Raw genomic sequence first — 23,874 nt, 5'->3', positions numbered from 1 at the left:
TTCACTGAAACACTTAAATACTGCCAATTTGTTTGCAGTTTGGATTCCCCTCCCCCTCCCTTTTTTTCATAGAACCAGAGCAATCAATGAGTGTTTTTTGAAAGAACTTATTTGCTTGATTTGCCAATTATTTTTATACTGTGCAAATTGGATGCTGTTTCAGAATCTACAAGTAATCGTGAGTTCAAATCCATGAGGTCACCACTTGGTTCTAAGAGTGGGTTGCTTATTTCATTCAGAATATTAATCATAGATCTCAATGCTGTTGATGAATGAAAGCTGTTTTGCGTTAGAAATTTCATAGTGAGTGCTTCCCTCTTCTCTGCTGGTCTTATTTGAGAATATTTCTAAATTTATGGACGATTCGATTTGTGCAACTTCGGGTCCTGCTACCATCCGAGTATAGCAGACGGTAAGTAGCTCCACCATCTGCTTTAATGAGCACATTGTTTTGTTTGTGAGCTTCGTCGATTGACATTCCTGAAAATTGCCGTTCTTGTCTTCCTTACTATAAAATTTCCTTTGCAAAATTCGGAATAGATAGAATTAATTTCACAATAAAATAAATAACTAATCAGAGTAAAAAATAAAATATTTAATTAGTTTACCTACTAATTAACTTACCTGACATAATCGTCAAAATTTTAAGATGCGCAACAAATGTTGGGAAAAAAAATTTGTAATTTGCAACATTTTCAAATTGTTTTGAAATTTTAACAATGAAAACTTACTTGTTTCTGTATTCTGTAGCTGTCCTAAATGTCCTTAATTCTTTAGCCCAATTTTTTTTATTAACTCAAGACTGGTGGAAAATGAATGGTAATTTTTGTGAGTCTTGAATCAACTAGATACAAGCTCTGTCTAAATTTCATTCCTGCCCTTTAAACTATTACCGTATTTTCTGGAGTAAGCACTGCACCTAGTGTAAGCGCTGTATCGAAATATGTATATTCTCAAAGAAAAATTTTTTTTAATGTATGCGCCATACGTGCCACAATTGTCAAACCCAACATTAAACAACTTAAAAAGCACAATTAGTAGTAAAAAAGCTTTAATGAAATGCAAATAAAAGAAATATTTTTAATTACCGAAACTATATATACTTTACTGTAAATATAATTTTCTTACCTTGGTAGGAGACATTTGTTGGTTATCCAGAGCCAGGGACGCGGACCCTTCCCCTCATTGCCTCGCCAATGTCAAACTCTCTGGCCCAAGTAGCACAAAAATATCGACCAATGTAGAAACGACATAGGTAGGCATTCGAATATTGAACAATAACGGATAAGGTTCTTGAAACATACAGAACTGTGTCAAACATGTTTTTTCGCCGGACTGTATTTAAAAAGTCCTTTTTACTTCTTATTTTGACGTTTGAAATCAATCATTATTAAAAGCGTTTATATAGTAACATTGTTATTTATATAGAAATCAGAAGTAAAATAGAAAATTGCAAACATCGAAAAAAGTTGTTTTATGTTAGAAAAAAATATTGAAACACTGACTTTTTTTGACATGACTGACGTACTTTTTCTATGTTAATCGTTATTTTGTGCTAACTGCTGGCAGCAGGATGATGTGATGCCATCTATTAGTAGCATTTTCAATGTTTTAGAAAACTTGAATTTTTTTTATGTGAAAAAAAAAGACTATTCGCCGTACCCATTATATGCACTACACCAACTTTTTTTTTTTTTTTTTTTTGCATTTACTTTTTTACTTGTATGCACCACGGTGCTTATTCCCGAAAATACAGTAATATTGCTTTAACATTGTTGACTTCGTGTGTGGTGCTTACAGTAGATTTTTTTTTCTTTCTTTAACTTAATATTACAATGAAGGACTTATAGTAGGTGCGGCACATATGTCCAATAATACCTAGAAAGAATACTAGAAATTGGTGTTGGGACTCTTGGATGGAACAGGAAAACCGCAAAATGTGATATTTGATACGAGTACTCCTTGTACTCTATCAACAAGCCAGGGGCAACATTTCTGGGAGGTGCTGGGGTGCTCCCCCCCCCCCCCCCCGCTCTCAATAAGATTCGTGGTGTTGTCAAAGAACCTTACTGCAAGTTATCATACATAAAAGAGGGACAATTAGAGATATGTGGCGACCGAAAGCTGTCGGCATTTTTTATAACGCCAGAGATATTCACCTTCCATAAAATTTACTCTCACTTACATTAAATGAGTTTCTTTACGCTCATTCATTTACTGTATTTGTATTTTATGTATTTTTCCTGTTTGTGCAAAAACGTTTGAGGGTCACTAAGTCACTTCATTTAATTTTTACTTAAAACAATCCTGGAATTCCCAAGAAATTTTTTTCTCACTTACTATATTATTTCTTTGCTTTTGCTTGAAATTTTCTGAATAATTTGACTGGTGTAATTCATTGCTGCTTCGCAATCAAGATGTTTTCAAGGGAGACAGAACATGACGACATCATTCAAAACCTTTATTAAAAAAATGTTTGTTTTTTTTTAACCTTGCCTTCTACAGTTCAATTTAGCGGGTGTTTCTGTTACTTTACATTATTTACGTAAATTGGAAGGAGGGAAGAAGTATAATAAAATTTAAAATGAAGAGTTTTAGATCAAACAAGCGGGTGCAAATAAAAGAATGTATGACGAGAATTGAAATGTGCATTCGGTTATTCAAGTTATTTCTTGACGTACCTGTTATGATTCTTATTTGTTGTTTGAGATGGATAATGAATTTAATTTGCTATTTTTTCTGCCTAAAATATTATAGTACTTAATATTTCAAAATTATCATTTTCTCTTGTAGTTTAAAAACATCAGTACAATTACACATTTTATAAATATTCATTTAAGCATACAAAAAGAGCAAATTAGACAAATATGTTTGACTCTCAATAATATTTTGTTCAGTAAAATATGGTTTTGTTATTTAGGCTGAAATTTTGTACTTGTGGAATTAGTCTGCGTTTAACGTGTTGCGACCCCCCTCCCTACACCAATATTTGGACTCCGTGTTTAAGCACCCCCCACTGATTTTCAAAATCTGGCGCCACACACTACTTGTTAAAAAATAGAGTTTTTCATTAGGAATAGCCAGGGTTAAATGAATATTGATTTGCCTAGTTGGGTCATTCCAAAAATAAAGGTCCCTTTCAAGAATTGAAAAAAGAAAAACAAAATTTTTAAATAGAATCAAAATAATGTTTGAGAGGTTTGTAAATATATACATGAGTACAGTTTGAATATTGGCCGCACACTTTTTAAAAAACATTAATCATAAAACTTAGAAATGTAACCATGTAATCTGAAAAATGTCTCCTGTGTTACCAATATTAAATAATTCTTTTCATGCTTTCATATGAAAGTAAAGAACTATCTCTAAGGTTCTAAGACTTTGATATAAATGCACTATTACTCTGCCTTATAATTTTTTGTTTGAAATATTTTTCCTCTTTAAATGGGATTTTTATGTCCCCTGTGTTACCTTTATTGTATTTTCCCAATGTAAAACTTTATGCAGCTCAGTAAAAAGCACATCAATACAGTAAAAATATATTAATATTTACTTGGACTAATAAGTTATTGCCATGTTTCAATTTGATTTTCAAAAAAAAAATTTCCCTTTTGTCCAGATTAAAAAAAACAGGTTGGTAACACGGGAGACATCAAAGTAACCAAGTGGACATATTGAATGCAACACTCTGAAAAGTGGGGTTTTAATCGAACTAACAATTTATTTTTCATATACATCAATGGGTACATTAAATTCATAATACAATCTATTCCCGTTCATCTTCAAAGTTGGATTTTTAAGAATGCCTAAAACATCATCAAAATTGATATACAATGTGTCATTTTCTTTCACTATAAAGTTTTTCCCACTGTCGTCAGTTGACCTTAGGAACATAACTTGAATTTCCCCATCTTCCTCTACATCACTTTGGGCAATTCCTATGTATTTATAACATGACTTTAATTTTCGCCCTCCAATTATTCGAATTAACAAATACCTCCCAGTTGTGATCCTCTTCACAGACGGTTCCTCTATATGTTTCGGTTCAACAGTAGAAGAATTAGTTGAAGTGTTCGACTCAGCATCACTACCCTTGGAAGAATCATTGCTACTACTTGAAGAATAGACATCAGATACCTTTAATTTTTTTTTAGTAGGGTTCTGATGTGGTGTTTGCGGTAATCCCAAATTGTTTCCGACTTTTTCTTGAGTCACACGCAAAACGAATTTTAGGGCCGTAGCAACTGCAAAATCCTCGTTTGCTATCTATCTCACAGAAACAGCTGAGATCCCTATAATGAAGAAATTCTTCTGTTTCAACAATTAGTTGATGTAAACGCCTTGTTCCTTTGAGAACAGGAATATTTTTAGGAAGCGTTTGGAGAACAGCTTCAATTTCTTCTTCCGTAACAATGTATAATTTTATTTTCGTTGCCTTGCTCAGAAAATGAATGAATCTGTACACATCAGATGTACGAGGCGTATTTTTAAAGTAAGTTACGTTTTGATATAAAAAAAGAACGAGTACAGATAGAGCAAAGAAATTTATTGCACAAAAATCTACCATCCTTACGCTATTTTTTTGACATTGCTCCCGTGATTTTCCAGACATTTGTCATAGCGTGGTACAGTAAAACCTGTAAAGTTGACCACCCTTGTAAGTTGACCACCTGCCTATGTTGACCGCTTTTGTCGGGAACGGAATTAGTCCTATCTTATATAATGAAGGAAAACCTTTGTAACTTGACCACCTCTCTATCTTGACCACCTGTCTATCTTGACCACTAATGTACACCAAATTTGGTTTGGAGTAACGTAAAAAACCCTTTGTAAGTTGACCATTTGGTTTATTTTTTTAAACTTAATCAAGCATTTTTTTTACTTTGTTATTATTTTTTATAGCTTTCCATGAATAATTGTAATGTTTTGATGCACGGTTGCCAGCTGCTCCGCACCTCGCGGAGTCACTCCGCAAAAATAGCTACACTTCGCAGTTCCGCAAAAAAGTTATCTTGCTCCGCATTTCCCAGTCGAGCGTTTTCAAGCATGGCATAGTGTTTAAAACTTTTTCTTCTGTTGTTCTATTTGAGATTACCTTTTGTACTCTCTGTTCAATGAAAACAGGTGTCAGTAGAAAAGTACAAAGTCTTTTCTTCCAGTTGCAATATTTTGTGGCAACACTGGAATTGTGCTGAAGAGTAAAGTTATTTATTTCTGGTACAAGGGATTAGATAGAACATTTTCATTTTCAACTGCTGTATTGAACTAGGAGAGTCCAGCTTGTTGCTCTTTGTGTTATAAGTTTTACATAAAATGGCTTCAAAAAGAAAATTAGATGAACTTGAGATTTATAAAAAGTATGAAATATTAAAGTTAATTGAAAAGGGGGAGAGCAGGAGAAAATTGACTCACACATATGGAATTTCTAAAACTACAGTGTCTAATATAGTAAAAAAACAAAAATATTTGAATAACATTTTCAATTATTGTTTCAAAGTAATGTTAAACAATGAAAGTGAGTTGAACAGAAAAAGTAAGTGTGAATTAGTCAAAATGCATGATGCAAAAAAAAAAAAAAATCAGTACCACCCTTTATAAGTTGGCCACCTGTCTAAGTTGACCACCAAAGTACTGCACCGCAGGTGGTCAACTTACACAGGTTTCACTGTACAGGTTTTTGTATACCTATTCATAGAAAATTGCCGCCTGTGTAGTCAGCCATGGGATAACATTTTCTCTGAGCTCATTATTGCTGTTGTGCCACAGACCACCTTGGAAAGACTTTAGATGCCGAAACAAATGAAAGATACTGCGAGCGAGGTGAGGGCACACCAGAAGATGTTCAAAAACGCCCCAGCCAAAGCCCTGAAAGAGTCCTCATGGTTGACTAAACGGGCGGTAACTTTGTACGAATAGGTATACAAAAACCTGTACCACGCTATGACAAATGCTTGAAAATCACGGGAGCGATGTCGAAAAATAGCGTAAGGGTGGTAGATTTTTGTGCACTAAATTACTTAGCTCTATCTGTACTCGTTCATCAGCGGCACCTTTACCATGTCCTGATTCGAAAAAGGACCATGTTCCTCGTTTGAATCCAAATTTAAAAATTTTCTTACTGAATAAATAAAAATTATTTTTTTGTTTATATTGTGTGGAGGGACCATCGGAAAAAATATGTACAGTATCAATATTGGGCTCAATTTCTTTAATCATTTTCATGATGGGTGCTAAATGAGCCCAAATTGCACTAGGATCATGTTTGTTGCAAGAGGATACAGTACAAAAAGATATTGCTTGTTTTGCACTACCACAATGTAATACTCCAGTGTGCAAAGTTATCTGATTTTGAGATGCTTCGTAATGATGTGCTTGAATTTCTTCAGCTAATTTTAAATTATAATTCTCACTGAAATCTATATGCAAAGTAGCTTCATTATTTTGCAGATTGTCAATACAACTTCTATAAGCTTTATACTGCTCTCGAATGTTATGGACATGTTTCTTGAAATCAACTATTTCAGCTTGGAATTTGTCCACCAACACAGAAATTGGAGTAGTCATCTTTTCCTTCGTAACTTTTTTCACAGTTATAGTTTTCTTATTTTTTTCGTAGGACTCATTTTGGTAAACCCACTCATACCAATCAACTAGAGTGTCAGAATTTATAATGTTTAAAGGAACACATTTTTTGTCACATGATGGGCATTCCCTATACATGCAGTCTTTTGAGTTTGAGCTGCACACTGTCAACTCTATTAAGCTATTATAATTATCTGTTTTCAAAATTTTCATTTTCTTAAGAGCATTTACTTTGAATTTAATATTGGAATGTAATTTACACAAAAACGTATTTCGGGTCTCAATAGAGGGGGCTACCATATAATATGGGCGTCTTGCAGCAAAAGAAGAATAAGAGCATCTTCCACCTTCGTTAAGAAATTTTTTATGTAAATTTTTCATGGTGTCAAGTAAGTACCTCTTTTGTTTTTTTTCTGAATGTTTTGTAACAGTTTCTTTTTTGCCGGCTGTTGCTCTTCTTACATCATCTCTTAAAAAGAAATCTTGAACGCTTCCATTTTTTACGGTCCGTTTCTCTCTCTCAATAGCTCTTTGAATCCTAGATTTCAAAACCGATTTCTCTCATAATACGGTACTTTTTAATCACTTTGCCTGTTACAAATTTTTTTAAAGAGTGATTTCTTCTTTCTTTCCTGCAAATTTTTATATTGTTTTGTCATTGAATAAGTTAAACAGTTATATTTAAGGCTTTGAAACTTTTTGAGTTGCAGGCGAGTTTTTCCCAGGGAAATTTGCTCTCATAAACTGTTTAATTTTTGCACGAGGACTCAAAACCCCTTTTTTATTTTTATCTGGTATGCTCTTTCTATATACTTGTTTCCTTAATTTTCCTATCTTTTGTGTTAATTTTTTATTTTCTATTTTAAGATGTAAATTATTCTTATAAAGCTTTGTTCTGTTTTGTCTAATTTTCTTCCTACCAGTGCAACTGCGCTTATTTATGTCTTCATCTGGTGAAAATATTAATGTAGATTCAAGCTTTTTCCCTCTCCTTTGTTTGGCCTTATTTGTACGCCATTTTCTTCTATTTAATTGAAGTTCCCTAGCAGACATATCAGACTTTAACCGTTTTGTTGCATGATATCTATCACGTGCTTTTTGTTTCGACTTTTCTTCCTTACTTTTATTTATTTTCCTTCATTCTCTATAACGACGCTGCTTTTCAACAGCTGTTAATGCCATTATCTGCAACAAAAAGGGGCAAATTTACTAAAAATTTCATTATTGTAGGTTAAGAAAGACTTTAAGACAGATACATTAAATTAAAAACCTGCTGCTTATTTTAAAAACTACACTTCTTGAAATTTAAACAAACAAACGAAAAAAAAAAAACTAGTGCTCTTTTCCATTAAAAATATTTTTAAGTACCAAAACTGAACTCATTTAATGATAACTTTAAAAAAAAAAAATTTAACTTCTTACTACAGAAACTAAAATAGAGTCTAAGAGAAGAAAAACGTTCCTTTTAGCCCTCCTTTGTTTTTTTTTATCACAATCTCTGACAAAATTTGGATATAACCAAAGAAAAATTTACAAATTTTTAATTGAATTCTAATAAACATACATAATATTCATATAATTAAAAATAAATACTGAATGTTCTTTTAACCTAAATATTTTTTTCTTTTAAAATTTAACTACAAAACAAGCTTAGAAACAATTAAGTCCCCTATGTTACTTTGTTGTCTCCTGTGTTACCAAGATCATGGTAACACAGGGGACTAGTAACACAGGGGACAAAATTGTATTAAAAGTTCCCCCTGTAACAATGTTTTCATGGAAACAATGCAAAAGTATATGATTTTCTTTCTTTTAACTGAACCTCAAGGTTTTAACATGGATTAAACTAAAAAATAATTAAACATTAATAAAATTTAATAGTAACACAGGGGACACATCAAAAAGACACCTACCTCTAAAGTTCTCTTTTCCTCACCTGGAATTCTTCAAAAAAGCACATGTGAAAAAAATGGCTACTAAACATGAATAATAACTTGTAGAAGTGCATGTATAGCTATTGTTGCCAATATTTAAGTAACAAATTATTATTATAATATTAAGAATAAGGAGGCAGTAACACCGGAGACAAAAAATTAGGGGACACAAGATTTTCCTCCATAAAATAAAATTAAATTTGAAATTTTATCTTAAAAATATGTTAGTATAATGTCAAGTTTACAAAGAGTTGAAAAGAAAAAAAAAAAAAAAAACATATTTTTAAAACACTAATAACATGAAAAAAATAAGGTTTAAAATTAAAGAAGTGCTGTTGGGACATGGCTTTTTTATAGGACTCAATTTCAATAACCCCATTTAAAAAGTAAATAATGTACTTTTTCTAAAATTTTAGTAATGTATTAAAGAAAAATATGTCTGACCTATCATTTTTAATTTTACATTTAACTTTGGAATAAAATTTGGGAAAGGGTTACAACTTAAAGTCTTGGACACCAAATGTTGCATTAATTTTGGAGTGACCCAGTTAACAAATGCATACAGGGTGGGTGGTTTATTGGTCACAAAATCTCCCCAAAAAATGTCAAGTTTGATAATTGATCACAAAAGTAAAATTAGTCAAGAAACTGTGGAATGGGTCACCAAATTATCTATCCGATTATTTTCAAACCTTCTAAATCGCACAGAAGACAGTCCTCTTTTCCATTTGCACTCAGAAAACAAAAACATGCTTTTTTTTTAACTATTATCTCATTTTGAATGTGTTGTGATCATTATAGCAAGAAAGTGCAAGTATCAGATTCTCGTAATGTGTAAATTTATTACACATTAATTTATTTACACTTTATAGAGTTGGAGATCAGAATTATAATTGGATCAAAAAATGGTAACCTCCCCCCCCCCCCCCCCCACATCCTTACATGTGTGATAGTTGACTTTTAAATATATTAGATGTTTCTGATTTAGTGAGCCTTCTGTTAGTATTTAACAACACAAACTGTGGTTGTGGTGGATTGAAAGTTGATGCAAGATTGTTATAAAATTTCATTCAATTAAGCATTAAAAAAATTATTTAAAGCATTTTGATGATTTTTTTTTTTTTTTGGAAATGTCTTTATTGATATCTTAACTCATTTTAGGAGCCTGGTAGACCTTCTACTGATCGTCAGTGGTCATTGTGTGTATTTGCAGACATCATTGAACATGGTGGACCTGTATGTATATACAATTTTCTCTTATTTTTTTTATTTGACCATGTAATAAAACTTTTTAAAGTTTTGTAGGATATTATTAAAGTTGAATAATATTATCCTCATAAAAGTCATTAAAGGACACATTGAATCTATTTTCATGACAAATAAATATTCGTTTCTTTGCCTAAAAATGGTTGAAGAAATGTTTACTTGAATGCGCAAAGATTTTACCGAGTTACTGAGATTTTGAATAAATTTTGCAATTAAACATTACTCCATAATTATTTTTCTTCCTTTATATGTAGTCTTTATTGTCAGGAGAGAGAAAAAATATCCATTTCAAACTAAGTTGAACATCTTTAAACTTTCACAAGTGTCAGTTACATCAAAACATATTCTTCCAAAATAGTAACAAGAGTGAAAAGCTCCTTTGTTTTCATTTACCTCAGAGTATAGTATTTATCAGGTAAATGGAAATGTCTAAATTGCATAGCAAAAACAGCTGGGAAGGAAAAATTCATAAAAAAAATCTTTAGTACCTTCTGTATGACTAGTAAAACCAGATATTTCCCATTTGTAGACCTGCTGGAGATGGAAAATGTAAGATCCATTAACTTTTAAAAGCAACTTTTTTCAGAGTGCCATCATCTATCAATGTTAGCACCTTCACAATTGTTTGGAAATATGTGAAATTCAAAATTTTTCCTACTCTTCACTCACCAATACTTTAGTTTCAAAATTGCCGCAAGAGTTGTGATAGAGTTCATCACTGAATTGAAATTTATATTTGTTTATTTTATCTTTATAGCTTTTACAAAATTGTTAGAATAAGTTTAAAAGTATTAAATGTTAAACGTAGAATGGAATTTTAAAATTATGGTTACTTATTAAAAAGTCCTAGTGCAAAATTTACACCTAGTATGAGTTATTGCTTCATCATAGTTTCAATCAATCGGGATAGATGCTTTTATTTTGCAATGAATTTGACAGCTGAGACAGTTATAAGTAAAGGGATATAAGTTGTCATTTTCAAGTTCTTAGTAAAATGCGTTTAAAGATAATGTCTTAGGTAGGCTTTCATTGATTTTTTTTTTTTTTTTTAAATCATGCTGTACAGCAAAACCTACCGTAGCTACTAGTACTACCTCTTTCCCCAAGACAGAAGACAGGTTCTCCTGCTATTTGTACTGGTTATCTCCAAATTTTTAATTTTGCCACTTATATTTAGTACTATTGGACTTAATTTTGACTGTTTTATAATATCAATTTTGGCAAGTTCAGAACTTTGTTTTTGGCTGGATCGCAAAAACGTTCTCCATTCCCCCCCCCCCCCCCCCCATTATTTTATTTGGGTTGAAAAATGATTTTTTAAAGTAATTCTGGTTGCATGAATGCAAAATAGATAAGCTTTTACTGTATAGCTGTCTTGCACAAGTCCTGAAGGGTGCATTGAAACCACACTTTTACTTTTACTCTTTATTGCTGTTTTCAGAAATTGCCCAAAGATAAGTTCAGATAGCTCAGCAGGAGGTCATTGTTATCTCCTGGCCCATTACTAAAACCCCATTGAGTGGTTAGCAATAGGATTTTATTTGAATAGCTGATAAAGAGATAGTGTTATTTTTATTCCTTTCTGTTGGTTGCTCTGGTGTTAGGGTGCCTCTACTCTTGACGACTTGTACGCCCGACCGATCAAGAATCCCCCTTATTAGACACAGGTGGTCGACAAGTCATCAGAGAAGACCCTGTGTGGATTGCTCATGCGACTTGAAGCGGTATTCAAAGGCAATGAAGCTCTGACTTGAAACGGTGCATTTGACATATGTTTGAAATCTTGTAATGCAAATATTTGTAATAACACTTCAAAGTTTGCCCTATTTTTTAAAGGATAACGATGGTGATTTCCACATTAAAAATAGCTTTCGAAGGATGAAATGGATGAAGTGAAAAAGAGGGGTGCAATATTTTGATTTTCAATGTCTAGAATGCTTGACATTTTGTATACTATAAAGTAACAAAATCATTCAAATGTAATATTTTTGAAACTCCAATTGCAAAAAAAAAAACCTGAACATAAGCTTGAATAAATGTTTGAATCATATTTATGTTTTTTAAAACATGAAATAAGCTTGTAAAAGAGATTAAAATACGTTTGATGTGTATGGTATCTAATTTTTTATAAGCAACATCAATTTAGTTCAGCCCTGAACACAGAATTTGAGTTTATGTGTACAATAATTAAACTGCACTAATATTCGCAGGGGTTTACCCAAGAGGGGATTTGAGCAAAGATTTGTGCGAATAATTCATTCAAAGTTTTAAATTAAAAAAAATCAAATTCTCAAATCTGTTGTTCATATGTAGTAAAGAAAAATTCTTCGTTCTCATGACTGCTAAATTCAATTTCGTCTACAGTTGGGGAAAACCTGACCTGGCAGCGTTGTACTGCTTAGTGCGCTAGAAGCTAATCACAGTATTACGACGCTGCTAGGTTAGGTTTGCTTCAACCATAGTAAATCATCTTGAATCAAATAATAATTATTGAAAAAAGAAAGCAAAAGTTATGACTAATGAAACTAAACTTAAATGTTAAATGAACTATTCATTTTTTTAACTAATTAAAAAGTATTCTAACTAAATTCAAGACAAAATATTAAGCCTGGATTTTTGTTTTTAAATAATCTTCCCCATTAATAAATAAATGAAAAATATATATATTGACATGAATCCATCTATGGGTGGGCAGTAAATGCAATCAGAAAGAACCATCTGGGTTGGGCTGTTGGTCATAACTGCCTTTATAGGCGAATAAACTACCGTATGAAAGGATTGGCAACATGTGTTAAAACAAGGTGTTTTGAAAGTAGTTGGTTCTCAACCACTAATTCCACGTTTATTTGTCCGAGTCAATTAAAGAGTATCTGTATTTAGAAAAATGAATAAATAAATCAGATAAAATCAAATAACTAATAATAGGATTAAAGTAATATTGTATAAATTTTAGGATTATTTTTATGTTAATTTTAGAATTACTTTTTAGTTTCCTGTGATCTTTTATATGTTTTTATTAACTTATAATAATTACAATAATTACTTGTCTTTTCATTTAAATTTTATTCTAAATAAATTATTATAACAGTCTTACAAATAACTAACGTTACAATTCCTTAGCATCCAAATCAGAAAACTGTGCAATCACTAATTGAGCTAATGCTCCATACTTTTATTTTTTTAATTCTGATCACAGTAATCACTTGCTGAGAGATCCCACAGAGATTTGTGCTCGCTAACAGCCAAAACAAAATTTTCTTTATCGAATAATATGTCGGTGCTAGCCATAGGCTGTCGCTGACTGTCTCGTACTTCGTGCGGGTTGCGTAGCTTGTTCTTTCAGAACTCTTTCTGCTGCGATTTGCTGTTCTCTAGTAATCCTTGAGCAACTAAGAACTGGCAGGAGACTACGAAACGCTGTGCGGCCAACTCCCATAGATAGCCGCGTATAGCTTAACGGCTATAATCAATCAAAGGGCTAATGAGGTGGGGTGCTAATTGATTCCTTAATCTGTCGCACGTAGCAGTCGTCGAGTGTACAGGGGCCCTTGATTCCTAAAAGCAATCACTAAATGAGATAGATCTTCAGCATTTTCCCCCCTTTTTTTTGGTTTCTTTTCTTTTGAACTTCTGGGTCTCCAGGACTCGAACTTATACAGTAGTTGCATCCCTTTCCAACGAATTTGCGTAAACAACCCATTATTGCATGTAAACGCGAGCCCTGATTCATTTTATTCCAATTGGATTTTAATTGATAAAGTTTTTCATTATAAATGAAAAAATATATATTATTTTCCTAACATTCAGTTTAGTCCCTTTAGCTGCATTTGTATGAATTTTATGAGGCATAAAAATCCAGATTTGAAAATAGTTGTGGGTTGCATAATTGAAAATTGTAATTGTATTTTCTAACCTAATTTTTATAACTTTGGTAAGTGTATAATACATTTTTTTTTTTTTTTTTTTTTTTTTGAGCATGCAAAACATTTCAAACATTTTTCAGTTTGGAAAACTTGTAAATAGGTATTCTTTAGACATTTTTTAATTTCTCACAAAAAATTTTTCTTATACTTAAAATAAATATTTTCAGGCATGCTCTAAATATCAACAGTACTTTCTGCAGCCACTTTTATCATCAATAAGTGATTCAGATCCTGATCTAAGACAGACTGCAGCATATACAATTGGGGTGCTTGGGCAGTTTGGTGGGCCAGAGTTTGCTCAGTATTGTAAAGGTAATTGATTTGAATGTTCTTTTCAATTTTCTTCTTCTAAATACTTTATTTTCCATTTGGGAATGCAGCTGATTTTTTCTATGCATAATACTTTCTTCAAACAGTGAAAATATATACAGTACAGTAAAAATGCTTGTATTTTTGCACTTAAGAGCTTGACATCAATAAAGATCAAGTGTGTACGATGAAAAAAAACACAATAAATAAATAAAGCAAAAACAACTGAGTTTATTTACAATTTTTCGACAAAAAAACAGCCATTGGTATTTGCTTTTTAATGCGAAAATACATGTTCCAGAGTGTTAAACAACTTGCTGATAATCCACCCCACGGATTATCGGGAGTTTACTGTACTGTTTAGCTTTGATTAACTGAAGTAATCAGAACCAAACCACTTTTCATAGTTTAAAAAATTCTGGTTAAAAGACAGTTCTTATAAGTGACTGTTAGAAGACCTCAGATACTTGAACTCAGGAGTTAAACATGTACAAAATTCCAAATAATTACTGTGATGTTTTTAATTACAATAAAACTTGAGTAAGCCAACTTTGATGAGCCAAAAACTACAATAAGCTGCAGTGAATATTTATTCCTGTCAAACTGAATGAAAAATTAATGTTAGCAGAAAGTACGCAATTTCTGTTAATACTGTTATTGGTTTTTACATTTTCAAAAATGATCTCTTTGAGCTACCAACCTCCATTAAGGACTACTTTTTTTTTTTTTTTTTTTTTTTTTTTTTTTTTTTTTTTTGAGAAATGGAGAGTGGTCTGCTCCAGAGAAGTTTCACTGTATTTGATCTGACAAATTTCATGTCATTTGTCTGATTTATCTTGTTAACGTAACTCTTTAGGTCAAAATCACCGTTTTGCTCTAATATTGTGAGCAAAAAAAAAAAAAGAAACCAACACCATTGCATCAAAAGTAATCCAAGAAAGTAGATCTAATCATCTCTGGAACTGATATTTTACACATGATCTTGCATGTTTTTTTAAAATCATTGTTGGCTTTATTTCTTTTTGTAGAGGAAAAACCTGCACAAATGGGAGGAAACAAAGCTCTGATTAGTGGGGCCCTAAAATTGGGTGGAAAAGTGAGAGGGCAAAGGGACATATGTTTGGAATTGGGGAATAATTACTTGTCAGGAGTGATACTTTCGGAATTTTGCAGTATTCTACAAATCTACTGGTCCTTCTAAGACTGGCTTTTTTCTTTCGTTTTTATACAAAGCAAGTGCTTTTGGTACTGCTTTTCATTCATTCCTGAAGGTTTAAGATAGAACTTTTAAAATGGCTAACAGAAAACTTAAAATCTGAAACTTGCTAGAAAAAGCTAAAATAAATTAAGTTGATTCTGGCATAGCAAAGAAGAAAATTGTGTCGAAGTTTGGTGTGCCTTAAAGCACATTTTCAACATTTTTAGAAAATTGAAATGTTTAACACTAGAAATACAGAGTCATTTTGACCCCAAGCCAACTTTTTTGCTGGCTGCTCCTCTAAATTTTCTTAAAAAGCTTAATCCTAAATCATCGTGCCGATTTATAATACAGTAGACCCTCCTTTTATGCGGTGCTTACATTCCACGGAAATGCCGCGTAAATCGAAACTGCATAAATTGAGAACTAATACTAATATTAAAATAGGGGTTTGGTTCCGTATATAACAAAATACTTCATTCTAATGATGACTAATTGTATAATAAGATTAATGTGTACTTATATTGACTATTATGCACAACATGCATAAAGAAAACGTAAGTTAATTTCATATTCTTTTTATAAAGAGAAGCTGGCTATGATAGTCTTGGTGCAGTCCTTAAGAATTTTTCTCTGTAATTCTTTGCAGAGCATCTCATCCGTGATCACTTGTGTCATTTCAATGACAGAATCTTCCTTTACTAACAAATCAGAAAGATCATTGCTATTGTCTAGGAATGACTCAAAATTTTCAATGAGAACGTTTTTGGTTGTGTGTGTCGGTGTCCTCGTTGGTTTTGGCCTCCTTTGTCACTTCTAAAAGCTCTTCTTTCAGTGAGTTCTGAACTGTGTGAGTTTAATAACTTTACCTCTGGAAAGAGCTGTGGAGCCAATTGCATAAAATGTCTCTAGTGGCCCAAGCTCTATTATTAGCATGCCAAAATGCAGTTGATTACTCGTAATCTGCAATCTTTAGGAGTTTGGACCTTACCTTAAAAATTTAATAGCATTTTATATATTAGAACTATTGACTTTACAAATATTCAATATATAATAATTATATATTGAATACTTGTATTTAGATAAATTTGCAAATTTGTTTTTTAAAAATATTAAAGAGAAAGAAGGTGTGGTAAAGCATGTATCATTTGAAGTCATGCACTAGGGAGAGCTGCCTACTTTTGATTGCGAAGTGATGTTGTTGCTTAACAAAAATGAAATAAAATTCAAGGACTGACAGTTAAACAAGGTTCCCATTTGTTTCTGATAAATGGTATTCTACTGTGCTTTTAATAATATATAATGAAGAAAATTCAATAAAAATGTTTTTTTTTTAGAGAGTGTACCTCAATTAATTCAAATCATTAATGATCCACAATCGCGATCTGAAGAAAATGTAAGAGCCACTGAAAACGCAATATCAGCTGTTACAAAATTCATGGCATCTAACAATTCACTTATAAATTTGAGTGAGATGATTCCTATGTGGATGTCGTGGTTACCAATATGGGAAGATGGAGAAGAGTGCAAACATGTTTTGGGTTTCCTATGTACCTTGCTTGAAACGTAAGTGAACAATTGTGTGTATTTTTTAGATTTGAAAGTTACATGACTATAATTGTTAGATCTCTTTGAAAAAATGGGTTTTTAAAATGTAATGGCTCTTGAGCAAAATTTTGTTAGAAGTAATTCCTTACTACATGACTCACAGTTGTCTTGAAATTCCTTTATTTATGAAAGAAATCCTGAAATGTTCTGATATTTTACTCTCTGACTTGAAATGATTGTAGTTTTTCTTGAAAATCTGCTTTTATAAAGAAAAAGTGGTAAATTTCGTTTCAATAGTGTTAATTCAGCATATGTGTGCAAAGCACACATATATGAACATATGTGTGCAAAGCACACATATGTAAAATCAAAGGATTCGGCACTATGGTTCCATGCATCTCGATATTTTTGCAGGGGAAGCACATGCTCCCTTTATCTATTACTCAATGAGTCAGCCAGTCAGATGATTTTTCTAAATAGCAATGTTTAAATTAAGCCATACTCAGAGCAGTAGCACAACTGAAAAATAGTTTTATTGAGGGGGAAAAATCACTTGTGATAGGAGGGGGGATCCAGGGGTTCTTCGCTGGAAAAATTTTGAAGCTTGTAGCCTTGAAACTAATTTTGCACCTTTTTTTGGTGATGTTAGGGGGAGGAAGGTACAGGTGACTCAGTGGATATTTCTAGACATGGAAGCCTTAAAAATGCAATTATATGCCATATTTATTGACGTCAGAGTAAGGGATCGAGACTTGGGGATTGTCCCTGATCATTTTTTTTTAAATGAGAACAAAATCAATTTCTCCTTCCTCTTCCAAATTTTCGAAATTGTAGTTCAAAAAATGCAATTGTAGACTAACTTTGAAGATTTTACAGGAAAGGGGTTCTAGAGTCCTCCCCTAGAAAGTTTTTCCAAAATTAAGGTATGATGTATACTAGATGAAGATTTTTCAAATCATTTTAAAATTTTATGGCCGGGTTAGCTATTTATTCCCGGGGATCTATTGTCTGCTGGTGCTCATCACAAGCTGATCTGATGCTCGAACCCAAATGAATGCCTGCAAATGAGTATTCCATGTTTGGTCAAAGAGATGAATAAATGGAATTCCACGACCACAAACTGGAGAATCTACTGAGCAGAAATGGTGTTTTGAGGACTCTATCTGGTGATATAGTTTTTGTATATGCTAAATGAGTAGCCTGCAGCCGATAGTTTGTGATATTTACTCTTGTTAAATTATTCTCATTGCTTAAAACTTTGCCTTTTTATCTCATCTCCAAATATGACACACCACGACCTCTAATCTGGTTGGTATTAACCTAGTTGATAGAATTAATTGTAAAATTACTTCTGACCAACCAACATGTTTTTGTTCTTATAGTTGAAGATAGTTACTTATCTAAGTAAATAACTTGATTTGTCGTATTATCCAATTGTGATTGTTTTGTATAACGTTTTTATCATAGCATTGTTTTGGCGAAACACTTTAAATTGCAGGAAAAAAAACCGCTTCACTTGCTAAAGGGCATGGTTACAGTAGTATAGTTGCTTGGTGCGTTAAGCGATGAACTAATGTAGTTGAAGGATTATTTTGAGTTTTAAAGCTACTGTTAATGTTTTTATGTGTTTTGGCAAATAGTTTTAAATTCCAAAGAGACTGAAATAGGTCTTTTAAATAGGTGTGTACGCATTTTAGTTGAAGAAAAATGATCATTGCACATCAAAAGGGGAGGCATGTTTTTTGTTCAACAGACTTTTTTTAACTTCTTAGCACTTGCATCGCCATGCAAGTACTGCTAGTTAAAAATAATGAACATGTTTTTTCCTCTTATTCGTGTCCTGTCTTGTGCTTTGTGTCGTCACTATCACGTCAGGAAAGCATTTCCGACCATGCATTGCTATATGATTTCCCATCATCCAGGTGTACTCTGTCTGCCCTCAAAAAGTCTAAATGCTGTACTGATACACCATATATATATATATATATATATATATATATATATATATATATATATATATATATATATATATATATATATATATATCACATGTAGCTCAGTGTACAAAATCCATGTGAAGTAGATTAGTAAATTTCGAAATCTGAATTTTTCCTCTGTCTATATGCCATTGTGAACTACTAGTATTGATGCCAATTGTCACATGTAGTTTTGTTTTCAAATTATGGTTTTAATTTTTTGTTTTGCTTTTTTTTAAGGAATAATCCAGTACTTCTAGGAAATGCGAATTGTAATTTACCCAGAATAGTGCATATAATTGCTGAGGCATTTCACAAAGAAGCTATTGAAGTTACTTCTGATGTTGGACAGAGGTTAATTGCTTTAATGAAAGACATTCAGGTTAGTGTGTTTTTCCCCTTTTTTTCATAGGTTAATTTCCACTAATATAGTTTTAACAAAGAAAAAAACAATCACTAAAAGTATATCTTTAAGGAATTACTGCTATTAAAAGTATGGGCTGCTTAATAAAAGATTTTTTTATGAAATTATTCTGAAAGAGGGATCTAGAACTGTAAAACAATCTAAAATGCACTAGATTCAAAATTATTCACAAGTAATGTTTTCAGATGTTAATGCATTTTGTGGTCGTACAGTTATTAGCCATATCACCTTAATGTGGTGTATTCTAATGCAAAATTAATAGCAGTTTTGATTAAAGTTAGGTTTTGGCGCCAAGAGTTTTCCTATCAATGAAAATTAATTTGATGCTTTTTCTTATCAGTATTAGAGTTTAGATAATTAGTTAAATGAAATATTTTCTTTAATTATTGGTATCTAAGGGAATTCCAATCTGAATGGTAGGTAACCCCATCATCAAAGGGCTAGACAGAGAGCCAAACAAGGCATGCTATAAGTGGGTTCATTTATGTTTTCGCTGTGCAGAGAAATATTGCATTTGTTTATTTTCATCTTCAGCATGTTTGAATTAATCATTTAAAAGTGTTTTATTTTGTTTCAGATTAATGCTCAACTCTTTTCAATCTGTGTTAGGCACCTAACGCAACAACAGCTAGCAGCCTTACAGTCAGCCTTAGCACTTCAATAAATTGAGAAAAGAAAAGAAACTATCTTGTACAGAGACTAAAAACTGGTTGCTATGACTTTTGTAGTGAAGATTGTTAACTTATGATGTTCTGTTAACGCATGAAAACTTCTTTGGCCTTAATATAAATATGATCTACTTTTATGATGACTAAATAAATGTTTAAATTTCCATAACTTTGGCAAGAGACCATGAAATGCTGATTTATTTGAAATTTCTTATGGGAAAAATGTGCAGGAAACTAAATAGAGAGTGAAAAAAGTGAAATGCAAAACTGAGGTAACCAAAATTTATTTTTGTGAAAGAGAATTTCATGTGGAAAGATTTGTATTAAACTATACAGTGTACTGTCCAGATTGTTATATCCTTTTGTGCTTACTGATTTTTCTTGTTAAGCATTTTTGTGTTAAACATTAACATTGCCCTAACTCACTCCTCTAAATTGTAAGTTAACAGAGATATGACTTGATAACACAGTCTGCAGGATGTCTATGACCAGAGATGGGCAGATTCGTATTCATAAATCCGAATTCGAGTTTGATTCACAGCACCTTAACGTGTCAATCGGAATACGAATACATTCGTATTCACAAGTGTGAATTCGAATCGATTCATATTTGCAAGTGTGAATATGAAATCGGATTCAGACCTATATTTCCAAATCATTTCTGATTCATATCTATGAATACGAATCCATTTGGATTTACACTTTGATTCACTGAAAAATTCAATTTAAAAGGCCAATATAAATAAATGTTTATACTTTGCTACAGTTCGAGTTTTGGGTGTTAGCGAGTTTTGGATGTATATTTATTGGCGTATTACTAAGTAATTGACCTGAAAATGAACTTCCTACTATTTGGAGCCCCAGGTCGAATACGACTGGACTCAGGTTTTAGAAGTACGTAAAAAGTTAAAAATCATGATTTTATGGTCATAAACGCTAAAACTTTTTGCTAATTTTTCGTACAGTCAAGTACCCATACTTGGGACAGTTTTGAATTTTTACCTCTAGTAGCATATTAGTCATACGTTTTCCATTTGAACACAGTCTTCTATTTTCAGGATGTGCCTTACTACGTCCCTTCAAGACAAGGTATAAGTGTAGATTTGTCCCTTTAAAAATAAAACAAATGTTCATTGTCCCGAGTTAGGACCCCCTCCCTCCCTAACTTGGGACACTTTTTATTTTGATCTTTCTTTCATGTATTCAGCAAAAGATAATAGTTTGGGACACCGACTGTCATTTTAAAGAAGTTTATTTTACAACCCAATAAAGAAAAAAATAGCATTACATAGAAATAATATGATCTTGTAAACTTTCAGTGATGATCAGAATGTACACTTGCCTCTGAAAATATTGACGGTCTCCCCTGCCTTCTTAATTCTTTTGAATGTAATATTTCTGCTTTCCCCTCTTGGAAACATAAAAGCAATTGATAAACCCGAATAATTATTAGCACAGCTTATTTTTAGCTTTTACTGTTCCTTATTTCACATTCCTTTTCATTCCTTCATAGTACGTTAAATTCACTTCAAATGAATTAGCCTGATCTATACTAGAGACTCATTTTCATTTGTAGAAGTAACAAATGTATTTTATTGACTAAACGTCTTTTGTTCATGAATAGGTGAATCATAGTTTTCACCAATGACAACTGTTCTGTCCTGTTATGGTATGGCATATTTATTGTCATCAAAATATCATTGAATTTATAAAAATTTGTATCCATACGCTTTTATTAATACAATTATACAGTTTTTACCTCAATAGACACTCTTTATGGTATAATGCCTCAACTTGGAACAGTGGCCCAAGTGTGAAATGTATTTGCAATTTCTCAAATTTATGAATAAGTTCAACTGAATTAGTTGGGTGCAAATGAATTTTCCCAAAAGAGACACAGGTACAAAGTCAAGATGAATTGTGAAATGAATTCAAACTAATGCTGCTCAGTTAGCGTAGGTAACCAAAGTTATTTCCATACTAAAAAACTGCATATTTTTCCGAAACGAATTGTGAAACGGATTCAAACTAATGTTGCTCAGTTAGCGTAGGTAACCAAAGTTATTTCCATACTTAAAAATTGCAAATTTTTTTGAAATTTTCAAACTCATAAAAATAACCCATAAAACTTATACATCAAAGTTCAACTCACATAGCCTCATAAGAAAACTATTAATTTATTCTGTAACACCATTTATTCCTTAGTGGTGAAGTACCAACAGGTGTAACAGCCCTCAAAACTAAGAGTACTGTCCCAAATATGGGCACTTGACTAACAAATTTGTATTTTGAACAAGTTTATCAACCTTTCAATTAAGTTAGCGTTTTCATTATTTACTAGTGAGTTTACTAACCAAATGTTTCACGAAAAACAGAAAATGCGGGAAAAAAAGCTAGATATCATAACATTTTGCGTTGCCAAGGGACGAGAAGATACTGTGTGTGTTCATCAAGGGCAGACTGTGATTTCATAAGATTCTCACATACACAATAGTGTTAACATCACACAGCAACATCAGATTGAAACATCACATGAATAAGAGTGAGCATTTATACGTCAATGTTTATACGTTTTAGTAATTCGGGGAATGCTCAAAGTTTGGAAGTTGAATAAGATGACCATTGAATTTAATATAGAGCATCAAAATACTACTAGAGCAATGATACTAAATGAATGTTCTCCTTGTTTCGAAGGAGTCTTTATTCACAATTTGCGATATCAGGGGTCTGTCCAGGATTTTTCACAGGGTCCGTTTTTTGTGAAAAATTAAATGATTTTGTGAAAAATGAACAAATTTTGTGAAAAATAATTAATTTCGCAAAAAAAAAAATTTTGTTAAAACGAAATTTTATAATTTAGAGATGGCACAAACTGCATCAATTAAACTTAAAGTTGAGTGTTTTCCTCTTCTATGTCAAGAATATCATTCTGGAGTGTTTTTCTGATATTTGGCGGGGGCATCGCTCTCTCAAGTATCAATATTTATCTACCATTCTACATTTTGTTAAATCATACTACAAATATTTCTGTCCAGTATTTAAAATAATTGTAACAAAAATAAATAAATAAATAAATAAAATTCACAGTAGGGTTCAGCATTTAACTTTGTGACCCAAGACACTCTTAAAAAGCACAGAATTTCGTTTAAAACGTATAAATTCCGTGATTTTAACAAAAATAAAAAGTTATTTTAATTGTTTACCTCTTAACAAAGGGTAATAAACATCAAAAATTCGAAAAATCGGATTCCGATAGCGGATGCAAAGAGATCGCAATTCTCAAAGTGAAGGCATCAAAAGTATAAAAACGACTTGTAAAAGAAATATTTTTGATAAAATTATTTTAAAATTGCATTTTAGAGTCCTATGATAAACATTTCATTAACATCTGTGGACACAGTTGAAGCAAAAAAAATAAATAAATAAATAAATAAATGAAATAAAATAAACCATCTATTCAGCATTTTAATTTTTGACTCATAACAGAAAATGGAATTTTGCTTTAAAAACTTGAAATGAGAGTTCTAACAGAAATAAAGAGACTTTTCATTTATTTGCATCCTAATAAAGCGAAGTTAGCTCGAAAAAAGAACAAAATATGACTCTCATATCAGATTTAAAGGATTGCATTTTTCAAAATGTAGACATCTAAAGAAAAAGAACGGTAATTAAAAGAGTTTTTTTAAAGTTAATCATCCTTGTTAGCATCGAAAAATCAAAACCCATATAATTTTCTCCCAAAATAACAATTAAACATCGCACCCGCACTGCAAAAATGCAAATATTGACAAGCTAGTAAAATGAGAATATTTTCTAATCAAGTCATTATAAAGGTTCAACGCCAGATGCTAAGTGGTGATAATTTTGAAGTTGGTAACCCTATCTGAAGCGATCATATTTTTTCCCCACCCTTACTATCCTTTTGCAGTTCTAAGTTCATTTCGCAGATATATATTATTATTGTTTATTAAATCATGAGCGGGGAGAAAAGTGCTTACCAATGCCTTTTCAGAAAAGTTTACAACAACACCGCTGCTAATTAGCTG

The 23,874-nt window shown here is 32.0% G+C and overlaps 1 protein-coding gene across 1 annotated transcript in view; it reads left to right on the top strand.

Moving 5' to 3' along the window:
- LOC129219334 (importin-5-like) overlaps nucleotides 1-19,997 on the top strand; it is a 140,280-nt gene extending 120,283 nt beyond the window's left edge. The window contains exons 23-27 of the mRNA XM_054853694.1: nucleotides 9,678-9,752; nucleotides 13,873-14,017; nucleotides 16,550-16,778; nucleotides 18,977-19,118; nucleotides 19,738-19,997. Coding sequence (XP_054709669.1) covers nucleotides 9,678-9,752; nucleotides 13,873-14,017; nucleotides 16,550-16,778; nucleotides 18,977-19,118; nucleotides 19,738-19,824 — 678 coding nt within the window. The 3' untranslated portion in view covers nucleotides 19,825-19,997. The remainder of the gene's footprint in view (nucleotides 1-9,677; nucleotides 9,753-13,872; nucleotides 14,018-16,549; nucleotides 16,779-18,976; nucleotides 19,119-19,737) is intronic.
- Nucleotides 19,998-23,874: the final 3,877 nt, after the last annotated feature.

The sequence above is a fragment of the Uloborus diversus genome, chromosome 3 (genome assembly GCF_026930045.1).
Source record: "Uloborus diversus isolate 005 chromosome 3, Udiv.v.3.1, whole genome shotgun sequence".
NCBI lineage: Eukaryota > Metazoa > Arthropoda > Arachnida > Araneae > Uloboridae > Uloborus > Uloborus diversus.
The sequence above is the reverse complement of the archived record's forward strand: the minus strand, read 5'-3'. Positions and strand labels throughout refer to the sequence as shown.